This window comes from Callithrix jacchus, chromosome 10 (genome assembly GCF_049354715.1).
Source record: "Callithrix jacchus isolate 240 chromosome 10, calJac240_pri, whole genome shotgun sequence".
Taxonomy (NCBI): domain Eukaryota; kingdom Metazoa; phylum Chordata; class Mammalia; order Primates; family Cebidae; genus Callithrix; species Callithrix jacchus.
This window is the reverse complement of record NC_133511.1, coordinates 86746014-86768682: the sequence shown is the minus strand read 5'-3', so window position 1 is coordinate 86768682 and position 22669 is coordinate 86746014. Positions and strand designations below refer to the sequence as shown.

Below are 22669 nucleotides of genomic sequence, written 5' to 3'. Positions count from 1 at the left end.
GTTTCTTCATGTTGGTCAGGCTGGTCTTGAACTCCCGACCTCAGGTGATCCACCCACCTTGGCCTCCCAAAGTGCTGCAATTACAGTCATAAGCCACCACACCCAGCCCAATATTATAAAGCCCATAATGGCTCCAGGCAAACTATGGCTCAATATACATGTTGGTAGATATATCTCTATGTTCAGTGGATGGATGGATGGATGGACGGATGGACAGATGGACAGATAGACAGACAGACAATCATTTACAAATATGTGTAAGCTTGTTCCATGAATTGTTTTCTTTCTAGAATAAAACTCAGAACTGTACCAAGTGGGAAACTGTGACTTTTGCTTGGAAAGAAAGGAGATGGGTCACTTTGGGACATAAGGAATATTGAGAATAGAACAAATCCAAATGAAGTAATACAGTGGGGGCCGCAGGGAAGCCTGGAGATAATGCAACAAGAAAGTGAAAGGGGGATGGTTAAGTAGTGAAATCCTATCTGGTTTCCAAGTGAGCAAGCTTCAACACAATCAACTGAAGCCAGAGCTCATTTATGAGAAAAAGGAAATAAAGAAAAAGTTAAAAACTTATAATTAATGAGGAGTTTTTTCTTTTTCATTTAATAACTGGAAAAGCTGACAATATCTGAAAGCCACTTACCAAAACAGGTATTTTTCCTCCCTCCTGGGCACACAGCTAGATGACATTGACCAATCTCTCTTGCAGTGAGGTATAGCCAGCCTCTGAGTACTGGCCAGTGAAATGTGATCAACCCTGGCCCAAAAAACCTCCGACTGGTAACCTTCCATTCTTTTCTCCTTCCATGGTGATGCTGGAGGCACATACTGCACATGCTAGAACCACAGGAGGAAAGAAGCCCCGGTCTCTGAATCACAGTTTTGAGGCGAACCACATGTTAACCAGGAACATCCTTTTGAAAATCTATAGAAAATCTATTTTCTATAGGCAGTTGATAAAAACAATTTTTTTAAAAATCACTATTTTTTTAATCAAAATTAAGGGACAGCTATCCTCTTGTCGTGTAGTGAAGGAAAGGCATTCTGTAGCAAATAATGGCAGTGATATTTATAAGGAACAGGCAGCGTTTCAGCATTACATGAACTGAGTATTAGCAAAAATGAGCAGAAGCAGTCCCTGACCTACAGACTCTGTACTTTAAAAAGCAGCCCTTGAGCAATGCTAGTAAGAATAAAATAATGTCAGAGACAGAAAAGCACTTTCTTCCTTCCTTCCTTTCTTTAAGCAAATATGTTTGTGTGTCTATAATTACCATGCACTATTTTAGGTGCTAGAGATAGAGAATAAAATAAAATTGCTGCCCTCATGCAGTTTATATTCCAAAGGGGTTAAGTCAGATGGTAAATCTTTAAACATAAAAACACAAGTAAGAAAACAATATAATTTTAGAAAATAAGTGCTATAAAGAAAATAAATTAAATCAAATTCAAATGGTATAGAGAGTAACTGAGGATAGCAGCAGAGCTAATTTAGCCAGCATGGTTATGAGAGATCTTTCTAAACATGTGACATTTAAGCTACATATTAAACAATGCCTAGAAAGCAGATTTGCAAAGATCTGAGTGATGGGCCTCCCAGGATGAGGAAACAACTACTGCAGTATTGGAGGGACACAAAGAATTCCAGTGTGATGGGAGAAAAGTGAACACTGAAGAGAGCAAAACAGGATGAATCTGCAGAAGTAGACACGTCCCAGTTCACATAAGGCCTGACACAGGACCAAGTTTGAGTATTATATTATTCTAAGAGGCATGGGAGCTACTAGACACTTTTTTTTTTTTTTTTTTTTGAGAGGGAGTTTCGCTCTTATTACCCAGGCTGGAGTGCAATGGCGCCATCTCAGCTCACTGCAACCTCCACCTCCTGGGTTCAGGCAATTCTCCTGCCTCAGCCTCCTGAGTAGCTGGGATTACAGGCACGCACCACCATGCCCAGCTAATTTTTCGTATTTTTAGTAGAGACGGGGTTTCACCATGTTGACCAGAATGGTCTCGATCTCTTGACCTTGTGATCCACCCGCCTTGGCCTCCCAAAATGCTGGGATTACAGGCGTGAGCCACCGCGCCTGGCCCTACGAGACACATTTCAACGGGAGAGTAGCATAATCTGCTTACACTTTTAAAAGGCTCACTTTAAAGATGTTTCAAGATGTACTATGGTGGGCAAGAGTGGATGCTACTGGGATCGCTAGCAAAAAGATAAAGAAGCTTGAACTAGGGTGGTAATGGTGAAGATAGCAAGACATGAGTGAATTTGTGATTCAATTTGGAGGTAAAGCTAACAAAACTTCCTGATGTAACAAATGTTGGGGATAAAGAAAGAGTGGAATCAAGGATGATGTCTATGTCTTATGACCTGAGCAACTGGGTGGATATACCATTACCTGAAATTGGGAGAAAAGCACCTGGTTCTCTGTTTCAAGACCCTGGAACTCAGGAGATCTTTGTAGTACCATAGTTCAACTACATGATGAATTAACTGGACTACTATGAAATAGACTGAAAACCTAATCAATGCCTACAACATTCTTGTCCCAAAGTAATAACTAAAAATTCTACACATATCTTGCAAATGAATATTTGAAGCATGAAGCATGGTAAAAATAATTATAATAAAACAAAACAGTGCTATTTTAACTTCCATCCTGACCATTGCCCCAGTTGGTGTGACTGGGGCTCATTCCTAAGGTCAGAGTGAGGAATTTACTCCTTCTTTTAACCTGAGTGCAATAACCAGGATTTGAATTTGAACTTTATTTTTCTTTGTGTTCTAATTTCAAGAAGAAAATCATGTGGGGTTGGTGGCAGGGGGCTGGGAGGTGGTGGTTAAAGTTCCAAATGGGTGGGAGAGCAGGAAGAGGTGCTTTTGCTAAGTAGCCTAGGAAATAAAGAAGTAGAGGCAGAGAAAAGCCAAGCCCAGAAATAAGGCTCATCTGCATCTGCTGCTGGGCGGAAGGTGACGTGTGGGTTGTCCTGAACAAAGCAAAAGCTAGGAATCTCTGTGCCTTGGAAAGGGGAGGTGGGAATTGACAGGTACCTGGGTACTGGAAGAGCTCTCCATTAGTGAGGCAGGCTAATGAGAAACAGGAAAAAAAAAAAAAGATACCCCAAGTTATTCTTTTCTCAAGCATTCTGAAGCCCTAGACATAAATGGGAACAGGAGCTAAGGATTAAGGTTTTGCTGACAATGACTAATCAGAAGAGGTTTTTGATCCCTCCAAAAGTCATGCTGAAATTTAGTCACCATTGTAATAATATTAAGAAATGGAACCTTTAAGAGGTGATGAGGCCATGATGGCTCTGCCCTCATATTAAAAGGCCAGTTCTGGCCCCCTCTTGCCCACTTCTTGCTCTTCTGCCTCCTACCTGTAATGATGAATCAAAAGGCCCTCTGTAGATGCTGACATCTTGACTTTGGACTTCTTAGCCTCCAGCACTATGAGAAAATAAATCTCCATTCTTCATAAATTACCCAGCCTCAGGTGTTCTGCTATAGCCACATGAATGAACGAAAGCAGTGCTTTGCTGTCCAAAGCAGAGCTTTAGGAGACTGAAGCCCACACTTGAGAATAAACTGGGCTATGTAGATCATGATATTCACACATTTTATAAAATGCAAAATATTTAAATGCAAAAAATGTGAGATAAAAGTTACCTAAATATGGGATAATTAGAAGTGTAATTAAGCAAACTAGCCCATTTCTCCTACACAATCTCTTAATTAAGAATTTGCAGGGTCTTGTTTCTATAGAAGTGCATTCACACTAGTCTCTGTGTCTAATAAATATCTACCCCTTAGCTACTCCGTGTGCTGCTTTCTGTTTGAACTCTGATCTCTCTACCACTTTCCCAGCCTCTTACCATTCTCAGGGTCAGACCCTTCACCACCACCTCCAATCATATGAAAGAAGTTATAAATCACCTTGCTAATGAGATGCTCTGTTTCAGACATGTCAGTTTTGTTACATGAAATTATTAAATTCATATCAATACAGGTCATTTTTTTCCAAAATATTCCTTGAATGCAACTCCACTTGTGTTTTCCCAAGGACAGAATGAGCTTGTCTCTATACATTATTATGCTTGGTTCCCCACTGCTAAAAATATGCTCCTGGAAGAATTCATGAAACCTAGTCCTTCCATCTAAATGTATTCTCCCCTGCTACCTGCCAATTCTCCCAAAAAGTCTGGTCTCTTTCTCAATGCATTGGTCTCAGTGAGCACACACTCCTGCAATTCCAAGAAAGATCCTCATAAACATTAATGAGATAAGTAAATAATAATAGTAATAATAATAGCTGTGATCTATTCAATATTTAGTGAATACCAGACAGTTTGCTAAATTTTTGACATGCATTGTTTCATTATCATCTTAATTGGGAAATCCATTCACCATGTGGAATTGGCATAACAAAACACTAATTTAAAACTTGTGGTCTGTAAAAAATCTGTTGCTTGGCAGCAGTGGCAGAGCAAACTCCTGATGACTCAACAATTTGTACTTTGGTAACTCTCAGTGCTTGCTCTATTAAAAACTGCTTTCAGTGTAAGCACTGAACTTTTGTATCCTTCTGAACCCATAAGAGTTGGATCCATTAATTCAGGCAGACCAATCAGTAGGTTTATACTGTTATCACAGGTAACATAATGTCCCACACCAAATCCTACAAATGTCAGTGGTATACAAGATTATTTCTCACTCAAGCCACATATCCATCACCTGTCAGTTGTCACATGATTCCATGTCATCTTCATTCTGGAACCTTAGCTAAAGAAGCCCTGACCTGGAACCTTGCCAATTTTTGTCTCAGAGAGAAAAGAGAATGATGTGGAATTTGGCAAAAATTAGGTAATGGCTTCTACTTGAGCTTCTACTCTGAAACTACATGTCATGTCCACTCACATTTCATTAGCCAAACCTGATGTAAGCAAAATCAGGAGGGCAGCCAATATTTTGAACAATAACACAGTATTGGAACAGGGTGGGTAGAGGAAGGAGAGGGAGCAGCATAAGTTAGACAGAAAGCTCTAGAGTAGAAATGAGTTTAATATAATCTTTCTACTTCATTTCTCTGAGTCCTAGTGTCTGTACTCATAAAACACAGTTAATGTGGCCAATGCTGCAACTTTCTCACAGATGTATTATAAAGTTCAAAAAGTGTAACATATATAAAATGAGTCTGAACAATTCAAAACACTCTGCAAGTAAAAGGTATTATCATTTAATGTTAATTGTAGTGCTTTCCACACCTGACAGATGTCATGATGTGTATGTTATTACATTATTCTTTATTCTTCTAAGTAACTTTATATTACAGGAAGAAAAAGTTTATGAAACTCTATCTAAGTAGACTCCAAATTCAAGAAGTAAGATTATGAGTAGAATCCCTATTGCTATAACTTCCTCAGACACTACTTCTAATGCATCAGAAACTATATAAGACCAACCTGTTGAAAATGTCATTACAAAGGGAAAATGTCTCAGCTGATAAGATTCCTAAAACACTAAAATCCAACTAGAGCAGTTTTCAACATGGGAGATGCTCCTGCTGGAGTCAGAAGAACAGCCTCCTGTGAATTGTATCATAGCTGACAAAAGGTCTTCTTATCCTCTATTGATTGGCCAGGAGTTCAGCTATCTTCTCTATGGCAGTTTCTACGACAATCTCTACAGAGCAGGAGCCCTTAACACACCACCTCTCTGCTACTACCTTAGGAAGTTAAGAAAATTGAAAACCTTTGTACTTCCTTTTCCACTGAGAGCCTGAATAGGCTTTTCAAGATGGCCTGGACGATGTGTGCAATATTTTGCTTTAATTTTCAAGCCAGCTAGTTCATCGTGGTTTTTATAATATAGGTCATTTTCACTCCATTTACTCAGAGTAAAAGTAACTTGCCTCAAGCAGCTCATAAGTATTTACTTCTTTCTAGGCTGTGGAGAGACAATAAATGCAGCCTTGGAGAGGCTCTAGTCCTAGGAGGGCACTTGGCCACCTATAAGCTTGTCTATCTGGTCACCTAAAAGGGCAATTCTTAGGGGAAAGCTGGGGTAATGGCCTCCATGACCATTTATCTCATTTAACTCATGTAAATGTAACCATAAAAAATGGTTGCTAAAACCCTATTTTCTTCAGGTAAAGGGCAAAGCTCATTTGGTTTCAAGGAAGACAAACCTCTCTTCCAGCTCCAGGGAATAAACACAATTAGCCCAAACCAGACATGGCCATCTCATTCTCTCCTCTCAAACGTTGGTCTAGAAGTGTGTGTGGTGAAGAGAGAAGCGGTATAACCCAGGACTGAAAAATAAGATGAGGGAAGTCTTCTGTATGTGGTTACGGTGGTAATATGGGTAGAGTAAGGGAATAACTTTCTAGGAAGGACTTTCTTTGAGCATAAAAGGATAGAATCTCACACAGACAAGGTTTTTTAAGCCCTACTCCTTCCTCTCTTCCATCCTTAAGATGCTGCTATGAGGATACCATGCTTAGAGCTATGGAAGTCATCATGCAATCATGGAAACGTAAGCCCAAAGATCAAAGTTCAAATGCTGAAGAAGGCAGAAGGAATGAGAGAAAGGCATCTGCTCTAAATGTTGGCATTCACTCTACTGGGTTCTCTGTGCCTCCCAACTGGATGCCCAGTATTCAACCCCTGCCTTAAGCCCTGAGCTCAGTTCTCACACACTAGGAGGGGTCCAGTGTTTAGCCATTTCTCCTTAGGTGCTATCCTTCTCTCCAAGAAATGTCCCCTGGAGCTTGTGGAAAGTCTCCATGACAACAGGGAAACAACTGAAGCCCAAGTACATTGCCATTACCCAATAGCAACAGCACCCCAATGCAAACTGGCCTAGGGCCAGGCTCATACATGGAGCTAAACAGGAGCATGTCCAAGAAAACAGTGATTCAGACCTAAAAACCACTCAACATTATCAAGTAAGGCCTCACAGAGAAAGAGCAGGTTGATCTTGCAGATAGCTCCTCATGGAGCCAATCTTTTGTAATAAAAAATTATATCAATGAGAAATGAATCAGAGTCCCAAACAGCATTAGCACCAGCAGTTTTCGCTCACATTCTTCCAGGTCTCAGTAGAGAACTGGGGCCAGGAATGGTGGCTATGCTGATTTCAATCAACAACTAAAAGGAGTGTCAGTGGTGTCATGAGGACTCACATTGTTTCTGAGCTTCCTTCTATCATTTTTATAACTGTTCAGTCTATCCCTACACATAAAAAAAGGTAAGAAGGTAAATATTTTTGACCATTATGTGGCTTACACCATTTTTCCATAGTAAATAGCGGGAATATTCACATTTTTAATTTTTTTAATTAGTTTATTTTTCTGATAGAAAATAGCATAAGGTAAGATCTAGATATAATATTAATATGAAGTATTGAAGTTGATACTCCTATCACCCAAAATTATCAAATAACTAAGATGATATTAAAGTGTAGATGAAGAGGTTCACAAGCAAAGGGACAGTTTCATTCTCCCAAGTGTCTCCTTAAAACTTTAAATCCATAAAACAAGCCAAAAAAGGGTGAAAAAGAAGATAAAATTATTAGTTAGAATATATTATTATAAACATTATGGTAGTAACAAAGAAAGTCTTCCAGAAGAAATGAAATAAACAGAAAGTTCCTACAAGTACTCGAGTACTAATAACAGACATCCTCTTGACAACTTGAGGTCTTTAGTCAAAGCCAAAAAGTTAAGCAGAGATTAATAATATATAGTCATTCCTGTGTATGTGCAGGGAATTGGTTCTAGGCCCCTGTGTATACCCAAATCTACACATACTCAAATCCCAAAGTAGGCTATGCAGAACCCACTGTATAGGAAAAGGTGGCCTTCCGTGTAGGCAGGTTTTACATCCCATGAATATTGTATTCTTGACTTGTGATTGCTTGAAAAAAAACCCATGTATAAGCGGACATGTAAGTTTAAACCCAAGTTGTTCAAGGGTCAACTATAAGATAGCAGAATAGAAAGAAATTTACCATTACTATCATCAGTTAATATTGTCTTTACCTTTAGAACACCTGACCCATTTGAGAACCAAACCACTTAGAGGAAAGTGACCAGGATTTTGCAGCATTCATTGAAGACAACTACCTAAATCATCAAGGTGCAATATATTATGAATGAAGACAGCAGGAATAATTGGATTAACAGGAACCAGAACAAACAGGAAAACAGCCCAGCTACCACTTTGCTTATTAAAGCTTTTGCAAACTGATGGAAGGGAGCCATGAGCACCGTGGAAATAGATGGCTCAGATATTATGGCACTATACACGCAGACCAGGTCAAGCTAACTCCCACCTCTCTGGCATGTTAAAGTAACAGGGATGTGCAATGCTCACCACTAGCAGGTTGCAATGCTGAGCCTGAAAAGAAAAGGTCCTCACTTAAGACAGAGGAGTTGTTTACTCTAGAGCAGAAATGTGGGTCACTGATGCTTGAGGCCACCATCCCACTGTAATGGCATCAGCCCATGTGCCAAAGTTATGAATCCTTTCATCATTGTGACTTTTAGTAGAGATTGGAAATTGGCAATGCATGAATCAATCATTAAAAACCTGATCTTGTCAGGTCAAGGAGATAGCAGCTTAGTATGAGTTAAAAGTATCATTTGAAAACAGAATCCACCATATGCATTTAATTAAATATGAAGATGACAATCTCATCAAATAAGAAAACAGAATATGATATGCCTATGATTGATCTAGTGATTGTTATATACGCAGCAGCAGAACATGGGATTTGATATGCCCCTGTTGCCTTTGTTTCTTTGCTGTGTTTCATAATTACCTTCAAAGGTTTTGCTTTCTTATGCTACTAAGCAGCGTGGATAAACCAGGAGAACAGAGAACCCTCAGCAATTGATATTGATTTCTTGCAGGACTGCATAGGACCAGAGTCAAGTGATAGTTTTCACTCCTTAACCACATCTACCAGGAATACGTTTCTCAGTCAGCGTCTCACAGGTGACTTCATTAAATTGCTTACTTACCTTCACAGTAGGCAGAGTCTCCCTGGACAGAGATGTAACCACTCTTGCACTCACAAGTAGCTTTTGTATTCCAGTTTTTGCACTCTGAGTTTTCACCACATTTAGGCCCTTCTGCACAAAAGTTATGACCTAGAAAAAACAAATAAAATTGTACATAAGAAAAAAAGAAAAGAAAATAACTCCCCAAAAGGAAGTATGTAACATTTTTTATTATATGTCACTGTGCAAGAAAATATACTTTGACAGTATGCAAGGATAAACTGGATAGGGAAGTTACAGAATAGAAATAGGAAACTTTGGGCTGCCCCAGCCTTCACAGGCTTTCCTCCACCCATAATCAAATTTGCTGAAGTTGTTTCTACCTGAAAGTTTCTATCCATGCTGATCCTGCATCTTCTTCTCACTACATTTTTACATTACTACTCTTTTTATAATTGTTTTCTTGTAAAATGTACAATACGTAGAAAATAGTACATAAAATTAATACATATGAATATATAAAATAAAATGAATACAACCAAATTATCAAAACTCCCTAATTATAACTCCACAGTGAATCTCCTTCCAAGCGTCTAGAGATAGCTATCCTCAATTTTGAGTTAATCCCTCCCTTGCAGCTTTTTAGAGTTTTACTACATATTTGTGTTTATGCCTAAGCAATATACCATTTAGTTTTGCCCATTTTAAACTTCACATAAGGGAAACCATATTGTACATATCTTCCATGGTGTGCTTTTTAAAAAATGTTCTATAGCCATAGGTTTTGGGGGAATAGGTGGTATCTAGTTACATAAGTAAGTTCTTTAGTGACAATTTGTGAGATTTTGGTACACCCATTGCACGAGCAAAATACACTGAACTCAATTTGTAGCCTTTCATCCCTCACCTCCTTCACCCTCTTTTCCCCGAAATCTCTAAAGTCCATTGTGTGATTCTTATGCCTTTGCATCTTCATAGCTTAACTCCCACTTATGAATGCAAACATATGATGTTCAGTTTTCCGCTCCTGAGTTACTTCACTTAAAATAATAGTCTCCAATCTCATCCAGGTTGCTGTGAATGCCATTAATTCATTCCTTTTTATTGCTGAGTACTATTCCATCATACACACACACGCACACACACACACACACACACAGTTTTTTTATGCACTCACTGATTGATGGGTATTTGGGTTAGTTCCACATTTTCACAATTGTAAATTGTGCTGCTATCAACAGGCATGTGAAAATGCCTTTTTTGTATAATGACTTCTCTTCCTCTGGGAAGATACCCAGTGGTGGATTGCTGAATCAAATTCTACTTTTAGTTCTTTCAGAATTCTCCCCCACTGTTTTCCATAGTGGTTGTACTAGTTTACATTCCCACCAGCATTGTAGAAGTGCTCCCTGTTCACTGCATCCACACCAACATCTTCTTTTTATTATTATTATTGTGTGCTTTTCTCTATTCATCCATGTGAGTGCCTTTAGCATGGGTTCATTCATTCAACAAAGGATTAAAAATATTATATAAACTTAGTCAATAAAGCAGCAGGAGGATCAGCACCAACTTTGAAAGACATTCTAGGGAGTAAAATGCCATTAGACTGTGCTTTTAAACACACTGGGAAATGAAAATAATTTGTGTGACTCACTTATTACAATATTCACTTAACGGTCACAGTCTGGAACTGAATTCGCAATATCTCCAGGGTATGCCTATACTACAAACAAAGCTGCTAAAAACATTCTTAAACATGCTTCCTGGGGCATATTTTTTAGACACATGTTCAACATTTTCTTTGCTTAATATTCTTTCTTATTCCCTGCCACCTTTTCCAAGAAATTTTTTTCTTCTTAATAGCCTTTAGAAGTTCCTGTGGTATCTTTTGACAGTGACTGTGCTCAATTTCAATTTGTCTAAATGTGTCTTTAGACTATCTTCATACTTAAAAAATAGTTTTACTGGGTATACAGTTATTTTAGCTCAACATTTTGAAAATGTCATTCCATGTTTTCTGGCTTCTATTATTGCTGCTGAGTCACTTATTAATCTAATAGTCATTCCTTTATATGTGGCAACCCCTTTCTCTGAGGATGATTTTAAGATTTTTTTTAATGTGTGTGTTAGGCTGGGTTCTGTTGTTGTTTTGAGACAGTCTCACTCTGTTGCCCGGGCTGGAGTGCAGTGGCACAATCATTGTTCTTTGCAGCCTCAACCTCATGGGCTAAAAGTGATCCTCCCACCTCAGCCACTGAGTAGCTGGGACTGCCGGTGCATGCCACCAGGTCCAGTTTATTTTTTTTTTTATTTATTTATTTTTTTTTGATAGAGATGAGGTCTCACTATGTTGCCCAGGCTGGTCTCAAATTCCTAGGCTCAAGTGATTTCCCCACCCCTCAGCCTTCCAAGTGCTGGGATTACAGACATGAGCCACCACACACAATCTAGTTGGGGTATTTTGTCTATTTTGTATTTTTCAGTTTTTATCTAAGATATTTAAGTGTGAATTCATTTGTATTTAGGATGTGGGGGGATTCTTGAATCTAAAAAATGATGAAATTTTTCATCAGTTTGGAAAATTCTTGGATATTCTCTCTTCAAACATTCTCTCCCCATTTTTTCTCTATTTTGTGTTTGTGGAATTCCAATTAGATAAATGTTCTTTCTTCCCATCCATGTTATTTAGACTTATTTTCATATCTTCTGTTTCTTTTCCTTATGCTGAATTCTGTATCATTTCCAAATGTATCTTTCAGTTTATTAATTCTGTCTTGAGCTGTGTCATATTCTCTTTCAGTCACCCATATCATTTTAATCTCACTGTATTTTTATTTTTAGAATCCTATTTGATTCTTTTTCAATCTGCTTAGTCAAATTTGATAGTCTCTTATTCTTTCATTTTTTAAATTGCCTTTTAAAAAATTCTTTAAAAATATTACACATGAATGTTTTACACTGATAATCCTAATATCTTCAGGCTTTGTGCACCTAATTTTGCCATTTGTTGTTTATGCTGAGTAGCATTCATGATGGCTTATTTTCTTGTGTTTTGAGTGATTCTTTTATTTTTAAGCTCATACTTTTTGGAATTTAATCTGTGGTAATTATTTGAGGTTTTGGTTTTAAAACTGCATTTCTTCAGAGAGTTTTTGTGTTTCCTTCTGCCAGGTTTCTGAGGGAATTAACCCAAGATCACTTTCAACTACATTTTTGTCTTAGAGCTTAAAGATTGAGCCACACAGGTGGAATAAAATCTAGCCCTAAGCTCTTAGGAAAGCAAATTTTCTCCTCCTGACTTCCATCTAGAGTCAAGACTGAAAGGCAAGTCTCCTTGTGCGGAGCGGATTTTTCCTACTTCACCCATTGAGGGATTCACCCTTTAAGGTCCTTGATTTATGTTTCTCATACTAGCCCCAGGTTGTCTCCTGTCTGCTTACACAGGGTCCATTAGAAGCCAGATTTTATACCACCAGAGACTAGAAATTGCACTCAGAGCAAATGCCAACTCTACTGTACTTACTTATTTCATTTCAGTGGAATCACCCTCTTTCTATATTCTGGTCTCCAGATATTTTTCCCCTTACTACCATCTCCACCAAATGTTCCCAAAAGTTATTTCTATATTGTACAGCATTTTAGGTGAACTAGAAGAAATAGGTGACATCTAACAAAAAGTTTGTGAAGTTCAAATACGATAAAGTATATAACGATGCTTTATCATCTTTAAATCAGTACTTTTAGTAAACAATACTTATGCTATATCACATATGGTGAGCTCACAGAAAACAATGGATCTAGAAGTCAGAAGGTCTAATTCATAATTTATGGTCTGCAGCTAACAAACAGTCTAAATCACTTTGCTTTTCTAGGTATGTATGTGGGAAATGGATTAAATTAGTAATTTTTAAACTGTGTTCCTCAGAGCCTTAGGCACAGATGAGTTGTTACACAGGGTTCAAGTCTTCTGCCTCTGATACAAATAGAATAGTTATGCTTTCATATTTTTGACATATTGATCTTTTTTTTTTTTGAGAGGAAGTCTCGTTCTGTCACCCAAGCTGGAGTGCAGCAGCATGATCTTGGCTCACTGCAACCTCTGCCTCTTGGGTTCAAGCGATTTTCCTGCCTCAGCCTCCAGAGTAGCTGGGACTACAGGTGCATGCGAACATACCTGGCTAATTTTTGTACTTTTAGTAGAGTTGGGGTTTCACTATGTTGGCCAGGCTGGTCTCAAACTTCTGAGCTTGTGATCTGCCCACCTTGGCCTCCCAAAGTGCTGGTATTACAAGCGTGAGCCACCATACCTAGCCCATATTGATCATGTTAATGACAGTTTCTGGCTTAAAAATATAAAAATCACTCCACTAAAGTCAAGTTAAATTCTTTCAGTGATAACATTCTAGAACTATTTTTCTTTCAAATAAAATTTTAAACCAGCAATATTTGGAGAATTCTTACTCTGAAAGATAATAATACTGTTATTAAATAATAATATAAATTTCATGCACCTATAATAAGCCTGGCATGCTAGATGTTTTAAGTGGAAATAACAATATATACCTTTTAATATGTTGAGAAAGTTAAATGGGCTAATCCATGTAAAGCACTTGAAAGAGTTCCTTATACCTATTAAAGAGGTCAATAAATGGTGGTCACTAATAATGATGATATTTTTAACAATAATGACTAAAGTTCAAAATAACTTAATGCTATTATCCTCAGCTTCAAGATAAAAAGCAGAAACTCACAAACCTCTAGGTAGTAAGTGGAGATGCCAGGGTTCTAAATTAGGTCTGGCTAACTCCAAAGCCCATGTGCTTCTCACTATGTCATATATCTTCTCAGATAGCAAAACCTAGTGATGAAAAGCGAAAGACATAGCCACTCCTTGGGACATTAGAGAGTAGATGCATAGCCCTAAATGAGTTACATCCAGCCTCACTACTTAGGACCTGTTATCTGATGATTGCCTCAGTCAAAAATCAGAGCAAGAGTCTAACTTGCTGGAAATCTGAAGCCTCTGACAGATGAGAATATTTCTATAAGAGCTTGAGAGGCTTATAATAATCATTAAAACTAGCAGTGCTTGATGTTTTTCCTACCAAAGGGGTACTCTTAGGCATCACTTGTCTCCCTATCAAAGGAAGAGCCTGGACTTCACTTCGCATGTCTCAATTGACCAATAATTTGATTAAATGGTCAGATTCTCCTTCACTGGGATTCCTTTATCATGCATACTCCTTGCCTGTGTTTCTTTTTTCTTTATTTTCAGGAGACTTTAACTGTCCTTTTCTTTCCACTCACCTCTGACAGCCTGGAACAAAGCCCCTCAAACACTGCTGATATTCTAATGCATATGTTTCTATCAAGCATGTGCCATGTCAAATCATGATGCCAGGAGCAGAGTAAATTGTATTTCAAAACCAGAGAAGGGCCAGTGGAACAAACTGAACTTCATGTCAAATCCACTTTGATTATGCCTAACTATTCTCAAAAAATGTGTCTTTTTTAAATTAATGGAGGCCTTTATTCAGGAAATATTCATTCTGTGCCCATTTACCTTTCTGTACAAGTGAGTGAATAGTCATTCATTTGATATTTATGGGGCCTCTAATCTGTGGGCTGCAGCACCTCATAATTATCTGGAGACACTTCAAAGATGTTTAAGTTATTCTCTTCCCACAGGGAAATTACAATCCCTAAGGGGCAATAAACCACATATGACCTCAATCAAAGCAATCTTTGTTAAGTCACATATGAGCAGAAAAAAATGTCATAGTGTTTCAGAGAAGTATGAAACACTTGAAGATAATAAGAAACTATGATAAGTAGAAACTTGAGAAGAGCAGGACACAGATCCTAGTAGAAGAAATGGAATGCCAACCAACGAAGAAGAAAGAAGAGAGGAGGAGGAGGGTGCAGGCGAAGAAGAAGATGCAGGAGGGTAGTGGTAAGTTTAGAGAACCCCAAATAATCTACTACGGGTGTAACAACAGCAACAATTAACATTTATTGAACACATATTATGAGCTAGGCACTTGGCTGAGTGTTTTACACACATTGTCCCATTTAATCTCGTAACAATTCTGTGAAACTGAATTATTATCCCCATTTTACAGATGTGGCAACTGAAGCTAGAGGAAGGTAGTGCACTTGTGGAAGGTACACAGAGCCATAGTATAACTGAAGTTCTAAAAGTTCTTCATCACTGTCCTCTTGCACTGTCCTCCTGAGAACAACAAATTTCTAAGCATTCTACAGTTCAGGGGTTAAAGAGGATACCCTGTTTGCATGTGTATAACAGAATAAAATTTAGCTTTCTTCTCAACTCAAAATATGTATATTTTTCTGCCAGGTAATTCTAAATTTTCTTAACAACAAAAGCCTAACTTTAATCACTTCAGCTTCTTTAAGTCAGGGTCTATGTCTCAATCCATTTTTCTCAACCAAAAGCTTCCCACACAGAGATAGCTGTATGAATGCACGGCTTATAGATGAATGGACAAATGGACAGGCAGAAGTAGAGGTGGAGAAATTAGCAAGTGAATAAACAGATCAATAAATGTGTAGGAGCATGCAATGCCCCCTCTTAACCAACTGGAAGGCAAATTTGCCTCAATTGCTAGTCACACATTATTTTTCTCTAAATATTTTTTAAGGTATAATTTACCTAACATAAAATTCGCTTATCATAAATATGTTTGATGATTTTTTAGAAAATTTACACAGCTGTGCATCCAGCACACTAATTCAGTTTTAGAACACTTACATCACCCCACCAGCATTCTTAAAACCCCACCTCAGCATCTGAGTTGGCTGCTAAGTCATAAATTCTCAAATAATTCTCTACCTTTCAGAATCCTTCTAAAGGCTTTGTCTTTTTTATGTGCCTGAATAGCATGACACTTAAGACACACATCTTTCTTTCGTGTATATTTGCTTCCATTGCTGTCCATAGACTCTCTCTCTCAAGTCCTCCAGCTAGACTTTGCCACAGTTTTTTCTTCAGCTGGTTATCAACACAGTCTGATGCATGAGACTCCTGAAAGTTACTTTATTTCTTAACAACAATTTCTCTTTTTTCAAATTGGAAACTATGACCAGATTGTAGAGCACATGCACACACACACATACACAAAACAAGTAAATAAACTACCCGATATTAAAGTTTTTTACTTGATTACTTTTAACAAGTGACTCTAGAGTCTTGGAACCTATTGTATAATCAGCAGCACAAGGTCACATCTTTTACCTAGCACTGACCCAAATATAGAGAACAGCTTAATTATAAAGTTGTAAAGAGCTCTGTACTGCAAAAGAAACTATCATCAGAGTGGACAGGCCACCTACAGAATGCGAGAAAATTTTTGCAAGCTACCCATCTAACAAAGGTCTAATGCCCAGAATCTACCAGGAACTTAAACAAATTTACAGGAAAAAATAATAAACCCATCAGAAAAGTGGGCAAAGGATATGAACAGACACTTCTCAAAAGAAGACATTTGGGTGGCCAACAAACATGAAAAAAAGCTCATCATTACCAGTCATTAGAGAAATCCAAATCAAAACAACAATGAGATACCATCTCAAGCCAGTTAGAATGGCAATTATTAAAGTCAGGAAACAACAGATGCTGGAGAGGATGTCGAGAAATAGGAACACTTTCACACTGTTGGTGGAAGACTGTGTGAAGATTTCTCAAGGACCTAGAACCAGAAATAACATTTAAAGCAGCAATCCCATTACTGGGTACATACTCAAAGGATTATATATCACTCTACTATAAAGACACATGCACATGTATGTTTATTGCAGCACTATTTGCAATAGCAAAGACTTGGAACAAACCCAAATGTTCATCAATGATAGACTGGATCAAGAAAATGTAGCACATATACACTATGGAATACTATGCAGCCATAAAGAATGAGTTCACGTCCTTTGCAGAGACATGGATGAAGCTGGAAGCCATTATTCTCAGCAAACTAACACAGGAACAGAAAACCAAACACTGCATGCTCTCACTCGTAAGTGGGAGTTGAACAATGAGAACATATGGACACAGGGAGGAGAACATCACACATTGGGACCTATTGGTGGGTGAGGGACAAGGAGAGGGAAAGCATTAGAAGAAATATCTAATGCATACAGGATTTAAAACCTAGATGACAGGTTGATGGGTGCAGCAAACCACCAAGCTCATGTATACCTATGTAACAAACCTGCCCATTCTGCACTTGTATCCCAGAACTTTAAGTAAAATTTTAAAAATATATAAATACAAACACAAAAGCTGCTATTTATCAACTTCTTTAAACAGGCCAGGCATACTGCTAAGCATGTTACACACATAGATTTGTCACACAATGACCTCATTAAACCCTCATAACAACCTTAGAGATTTTAATATTATTCCCATTTTACAAATTAGGAAAATGTGGTTGAGACTTTACTTACCAAAGGTGACACAGTCAGTAAGTGACAGGGTCATAACGTTCCTGTTATGACCACTATAAAAATAATTATTCTGAGTTTTAAATACTTGGATGCATCAACAACTACTAATGCCTAATCTCTAACAGTGTTTCTGGATCACAACTCTTCTACAACCTATAAAATTTTAAAAATCAATTCATTTAGGACAATCTGCAGGTTCCGCCATTTAGGACTAGCAGAAAAAAATCTGGGCCAAGGTTTATGCCTGAATATTTCTGGCCTCTGGTTAAGAACATCTACCTTTCTCTAAAAGCAATAATGAGGGCTCACAGTCCCCTGTAAGAGCACAGGAAATAATGCTGTCTCTCTGGTGTGTCCCACCTCATATATGTTATGTCATTACAGCCAGCAACCTGCCAACATCCCATTTGGATGTGATCCTCAAAGGCATCTCACAGCTCACCCATCCAGAATGGAACTCTTGATCTTACCTCCCAAATCCATACTCCCCAGGTTCTCCATATCCATTCAGGGCACTTTTATTCACAGAAACCAGAAAACTAGGAGTCATCTTTGCCCTCACTCCTCAAATACCAGCTGTTCCCATGTTCTGTCCATTTTATTTCATAAATATCTCTTGAATCTATCTCTTTCTCTTCCACTTCACAGCAGTAAGAAGACCCATCCTACTCCAAAATATTATCATCTCTCAAATAGAAACCACCTCATTTGCCTTCCTGTTATCCTTCTTGCCTGTCTTAATCCATTTTCTACACAAAGGGATTATTTAAAACAAAGATTGGATCATGTCACTCTCCTCCTTAAAAACCTTCCAAGGGCTTTTCATCTCAAGTAAGAAAAAAATCAAAATCCTTAACTTGAAACAACAAAGAAGGCCCCCTTTCTCTCCCCATCACAGCCTCTAACCTCATCAGCCTTTCTTTTCATTCCTCTAGTGGTCCCATCACTTTTCTGATTCAGGGTCTTTGTACTCTTGTTCCATGAACTCATACCATTATTACATATCCCTTCTAGAATAACTCCTACTCAGTCTTCAGGTCCCAATCTAAATGTAATCTATTCATGGGAGTGGGGAAAGGGAACTGGAGAAAATATAAGCCAAAGGGAACAAAGTTTCAGTCAAACAGGATGAGTAAGTTCTGGAGATGTATTTATAGCATGGTGACTATAGTTAATAATAATATATTCTATGTTGAAAAATAGCTGAGAAAGTAGATATTAAATGTTCTCACCACCAAAAAAGTATCAGGTGATGGATAAGTTAATTAGATTAATTTAACTATTTCACAATGTATAAAATATTATATTCTAGGCTGTAAACTTTTTCACAATGTATAAAATATTATATTCTAGGCTGATATAACTTTTATTTGTCAATTATATCTTCTGGAAAAGAATTATTATTATTATTACTTTTATTGAGATAGAGTTTCACTCTGTCACCCAGGCTGGAATGCAGTGTCCCAATCTCAACTCACTGCAACCTCTGCCACCCGAGTTAAATGCCCTGCCTCAGCCTCCCACATAGCTGGGATTACAGTACAGGCATGTGCCACCATGCCCGGCTAATTGTTTTATGTATTTTTAGTAGAGATGTGGTTGGCCATGTTGGCAAGGCTGGTCTTGAACTCCTGATCTCAAGTGACGCACCCACCTTGGCCTCCCAAAGTGCTGGAATTACAGGCCTGAGCCACCACCATGCCCAGCCTGGAAAAAAAAATTTAAGGAAAAAAAAAAAATATATACACACACACACACACACACACACACACACACAATCTATTTAGAGAAGCCTTCCTTGTCCCCGAAGTCTAATTTAATGCACATTATTCTCTCACATACCACCCTAATCTTCCTGTTCATACAGTTATTACAATGACTAATTATAAGTTTATTTCTTTGTTTAGGTGGTGAATATCTATCTCCCTACCAGGCACTCAAGGTGAAAGCTTGTTCACCTTGTTCCTTAGACAATATCCAGCACATTATAGACTTTCAATATTTATTGAGCTAATGACTAAATCCTCAAAGTCCTTCAAAATTAGAATTAAAAGAGTGTTTTAAGGATGAATAAACTGAGTCTCAAAGAGGTTAACTACTTTTCTTATGGTTACACAGCTGGTAGATAATGAATGAAATAGAAATAGAAACTCAAATATGGTTGCCAGTCTCTCTCCACCATCCCACACAACTTCCCAGCATTCCTTGAAATTTATTCATCAAGGGAAATTCAAAAAATGCTGACCCTGACCTGAGGATACCAGCATGTCATCAGCCATTCGCATTTTCTAGTTCATGAAATGCCTGGAATCTTTCTAAAAAAAGTAAACCTTATTTCTTCCTCCAGGAAATATTCCATTCTTATTCATTGCTTGGGGACTCAAAGTCGTATGAAAAATAACTTGCCATACAACAGAACACCACCCATGTATGTGATACCAAAATAAGTAAGGCCCAGTTGGTTTGATTCACCTTAAGTGGTTAAAATGAGCAGATGCTGGGAGAAAGACGCATAACTTGCTGAAATGAAGCTTCAGGTTTTATTCGGACCACCCATTTAATTTTAGTTTCTAGGAGAGGAGCTCTTCATTCATTAAACAAATATTTATTAAGCACCTACTACATGCCCAGGTGTTATATCAGACAATAGGAATATAGCAAAAATGCCATCAACATGTCCTCATTCATCCTACATTCTAGCAGGGGTAACTGACTTTGAGCATTGGGTTACAAGGGGATATTATGATGGAGAGGGGCAAGGTGCTCTGGGAATGTATGCAGAGAAGGAGCCTAATACAATGTATTAAAGAGGAGATTTGAAGGATGAGTGCGGTTTGCTGGACAAAGAAGAAGAGTTCCAAATGCTTAGAGCAGCATGTACCCATGATATGTACAAAAAAATTAATGAAAAAAATATATAAATGTTGGCATCACACTTTCTTCTCTGGTTGGAAGCAGCCGAAAATTTGGATGCTGTGGTAGTCCTATTGAGTTCTGTTGCCATGAATGACCAGTAACACTAGTAAAATGATTTACTTTCTTTAAATTCATTAACCAAGTCTGCATATAATAAGCTCTGACTATTAGAATGAGGACCTCCTCCACACTGCCACTCTCCAAATCCCATCTATACTCTTTATAATTATCAAGGAGCCATCACCGATTTTGTGTCATCTCTCAGTTTTGTAGCCGATGATAGACATACACCTTTAAGATTCACTCCTGTGACTTCTTCCACAAGGAACACAGGTCGGGTCACTAACAGTTCTTCAATTTCCTGCCCCTAAAAATCCCCAGCAGGTCAATCAGGTTACCTTTGAAATTACATATCTGGAAAATCTAGAAGTACACTCCAGAGTCCTCTATTTTAAAATCTCAGAAACTCCATATCTCTCACATTCACTACTGCTCATCCAACCTTGAAATTCATATAAGGAGCAATGGTATAGTGAAGGCAGCATATTCCATGTGCCTCAGAGGTACAGAGTCAAGTCTACCCGTGGACTGGTTAAGAGGGATAAAAGGTCTTTTACAAGAACTAGATGCCTTTATGTGCTCCACAACCAACATACATAACAAAGGAGAAGTCTGGGCCCTTGAGAGTAAGAGGATTCCTTAAGCTCTTGTGGACAGAAGGTAAGGCCGTCAGGCAGACCTAATCGAGACTTGAACTCCGAACTCTCACAGGTTCTAGCTTAGAAAGCAGTTGGGTTTCTTCTGTATTAGTCAACATTTAAGTCAATATTTAAGAGTCCTCCCTTAAGGTCTGAGGCAGCCTAGCCTTAGTGTCAGATTTTCTCTCTGGGAAAATGTGCCTCCTTCTGGAAGCTTCATAGATCTTGAGCCGCTATAGCATTTTCAGGGCCATGAATTCATGTACCCACTGAGACTGTCCTCTGTTCCCAGCCCCAACAGTTGCGCATATAGCCCTGACTTTCCAGTCCACTTTATCCCATGGTTGCTGGGATTTTGATCAGATCTCATCTGTCAATACGCCAAGGACCTGGTCCATCTGTGAACTGCCAGTTCCTCTATTTAGGCACTAGTTTACACTCTCATTAAGTGCTTGTTTCTCAGGTCTCTTTTCTTCTCAAATTCCCTGAAATCTTCTCTCTAAAACCATTTCAATTATAAATTCACCCAAAACAATGAGGAAGACTGGTTGGAGGGGACTCTTGGGGAGGGTTTAAGTGAAGGGTGTAAAATCTTAAACAGTGCAAATAATCTCAACTAATTTCCGTCCAGGCCAGATGACAAGGCAAGTGAGACTGAATTAAAATTACAGATAAATGCATTTGGAACAGATGTCGGAAAGAACTTTTTCCCAACGCTAGAAGTCATAAACATGCAGCAAAACCCTCCAACATCATTGGCGACAGTGAAGATACAATTAGAGCTGATTATAAGGGTAATAAAACCCCGAGGAGCATGTCAGGAATTTGGGGATGGGTCTAATGATGTGTCTATTTTCCTGGAGTGATCCTGAGAATGCATGGTCAATTTGTTAGCTTTTTTTTTTTTCATCCTTTAAGTGAGAGCACCAGAAATTCATGAGCAATCTTTTTCTGCTGGGTCTACATTGATACTTTTATTACTGCTTCCCAGGCAGGAGCCCAGATGTTATTCCTGTGCACACTCTCCTTCTCCACCTAATGGCCTCACACTTCGAGTGGGCAGCTCCTGCTACAGCCATTACCTCAAGGTAAAGAGGAGGGTAAATGAATTTCGTGCTGCAAGCACAAACTGTCCTGAGGTATCAGAGAAAAGCTGCAGTGGTGATTAGGCTGTTCTGGGTGGTGCTGCTGTGTGACTGAGACCTTGAGTCCCACGAACTGCAGAATGGCCTCTCCCTGCCAGTATCCACCACCTTGATTCCTTTTGCATATTTCTTCCTTAGCCATTCTATAGTTCTCCACCCCAGGTGTCCCAGCTGCTCCAATAGCCCTGTGGATTAAAGTGCCCACTTAGTTGGTTACCTTCATTTTTTTCCCTAAAGGACAAGGGAATTAGTTGCAGCATTGGACATGACACAAGATTTGAAGTGACAAGGCATCTGAGCCCTAGCTTGGATACCAGTTTGTTGATACAGTGAACAACAAGAGTCGGTCAGAACCTGTCCTTATTAACCTTAAAGTCCTAGGTTTAATTCCAACAAAGAAAAAAAAAATAAATGTAAAGTTGTAGCCTTTATC

At 38.4% G+C, this 22669-nt stretch overlaps 1 protein-coding gene across 6 annotated transcripts in view; it reads right to left on the bottom strand.

The window, feature by feature from the left end:
• NELL1 (neural EGFL like 1) overlaps positions 1 to 22669 on the bottom strand; it is a 936371-nt gene that overhangs the window by 626574 nt on the left and 287128 nt on the right. For all 6 annotated transcript variants that reach the window (XM_035266029.3, XM_035266032.3, XM_035266031.3 and 3 more), the window contains one exon: positions 9036 to 9164. In XM_035266029.3, the coding sequence (XP_035121920.3) occupies positions 9036 to 9164 (129 nt within the window). The remainder of the gene's footprint in view (positions 1 to 9035; positions 9165 to 22669) is intronic.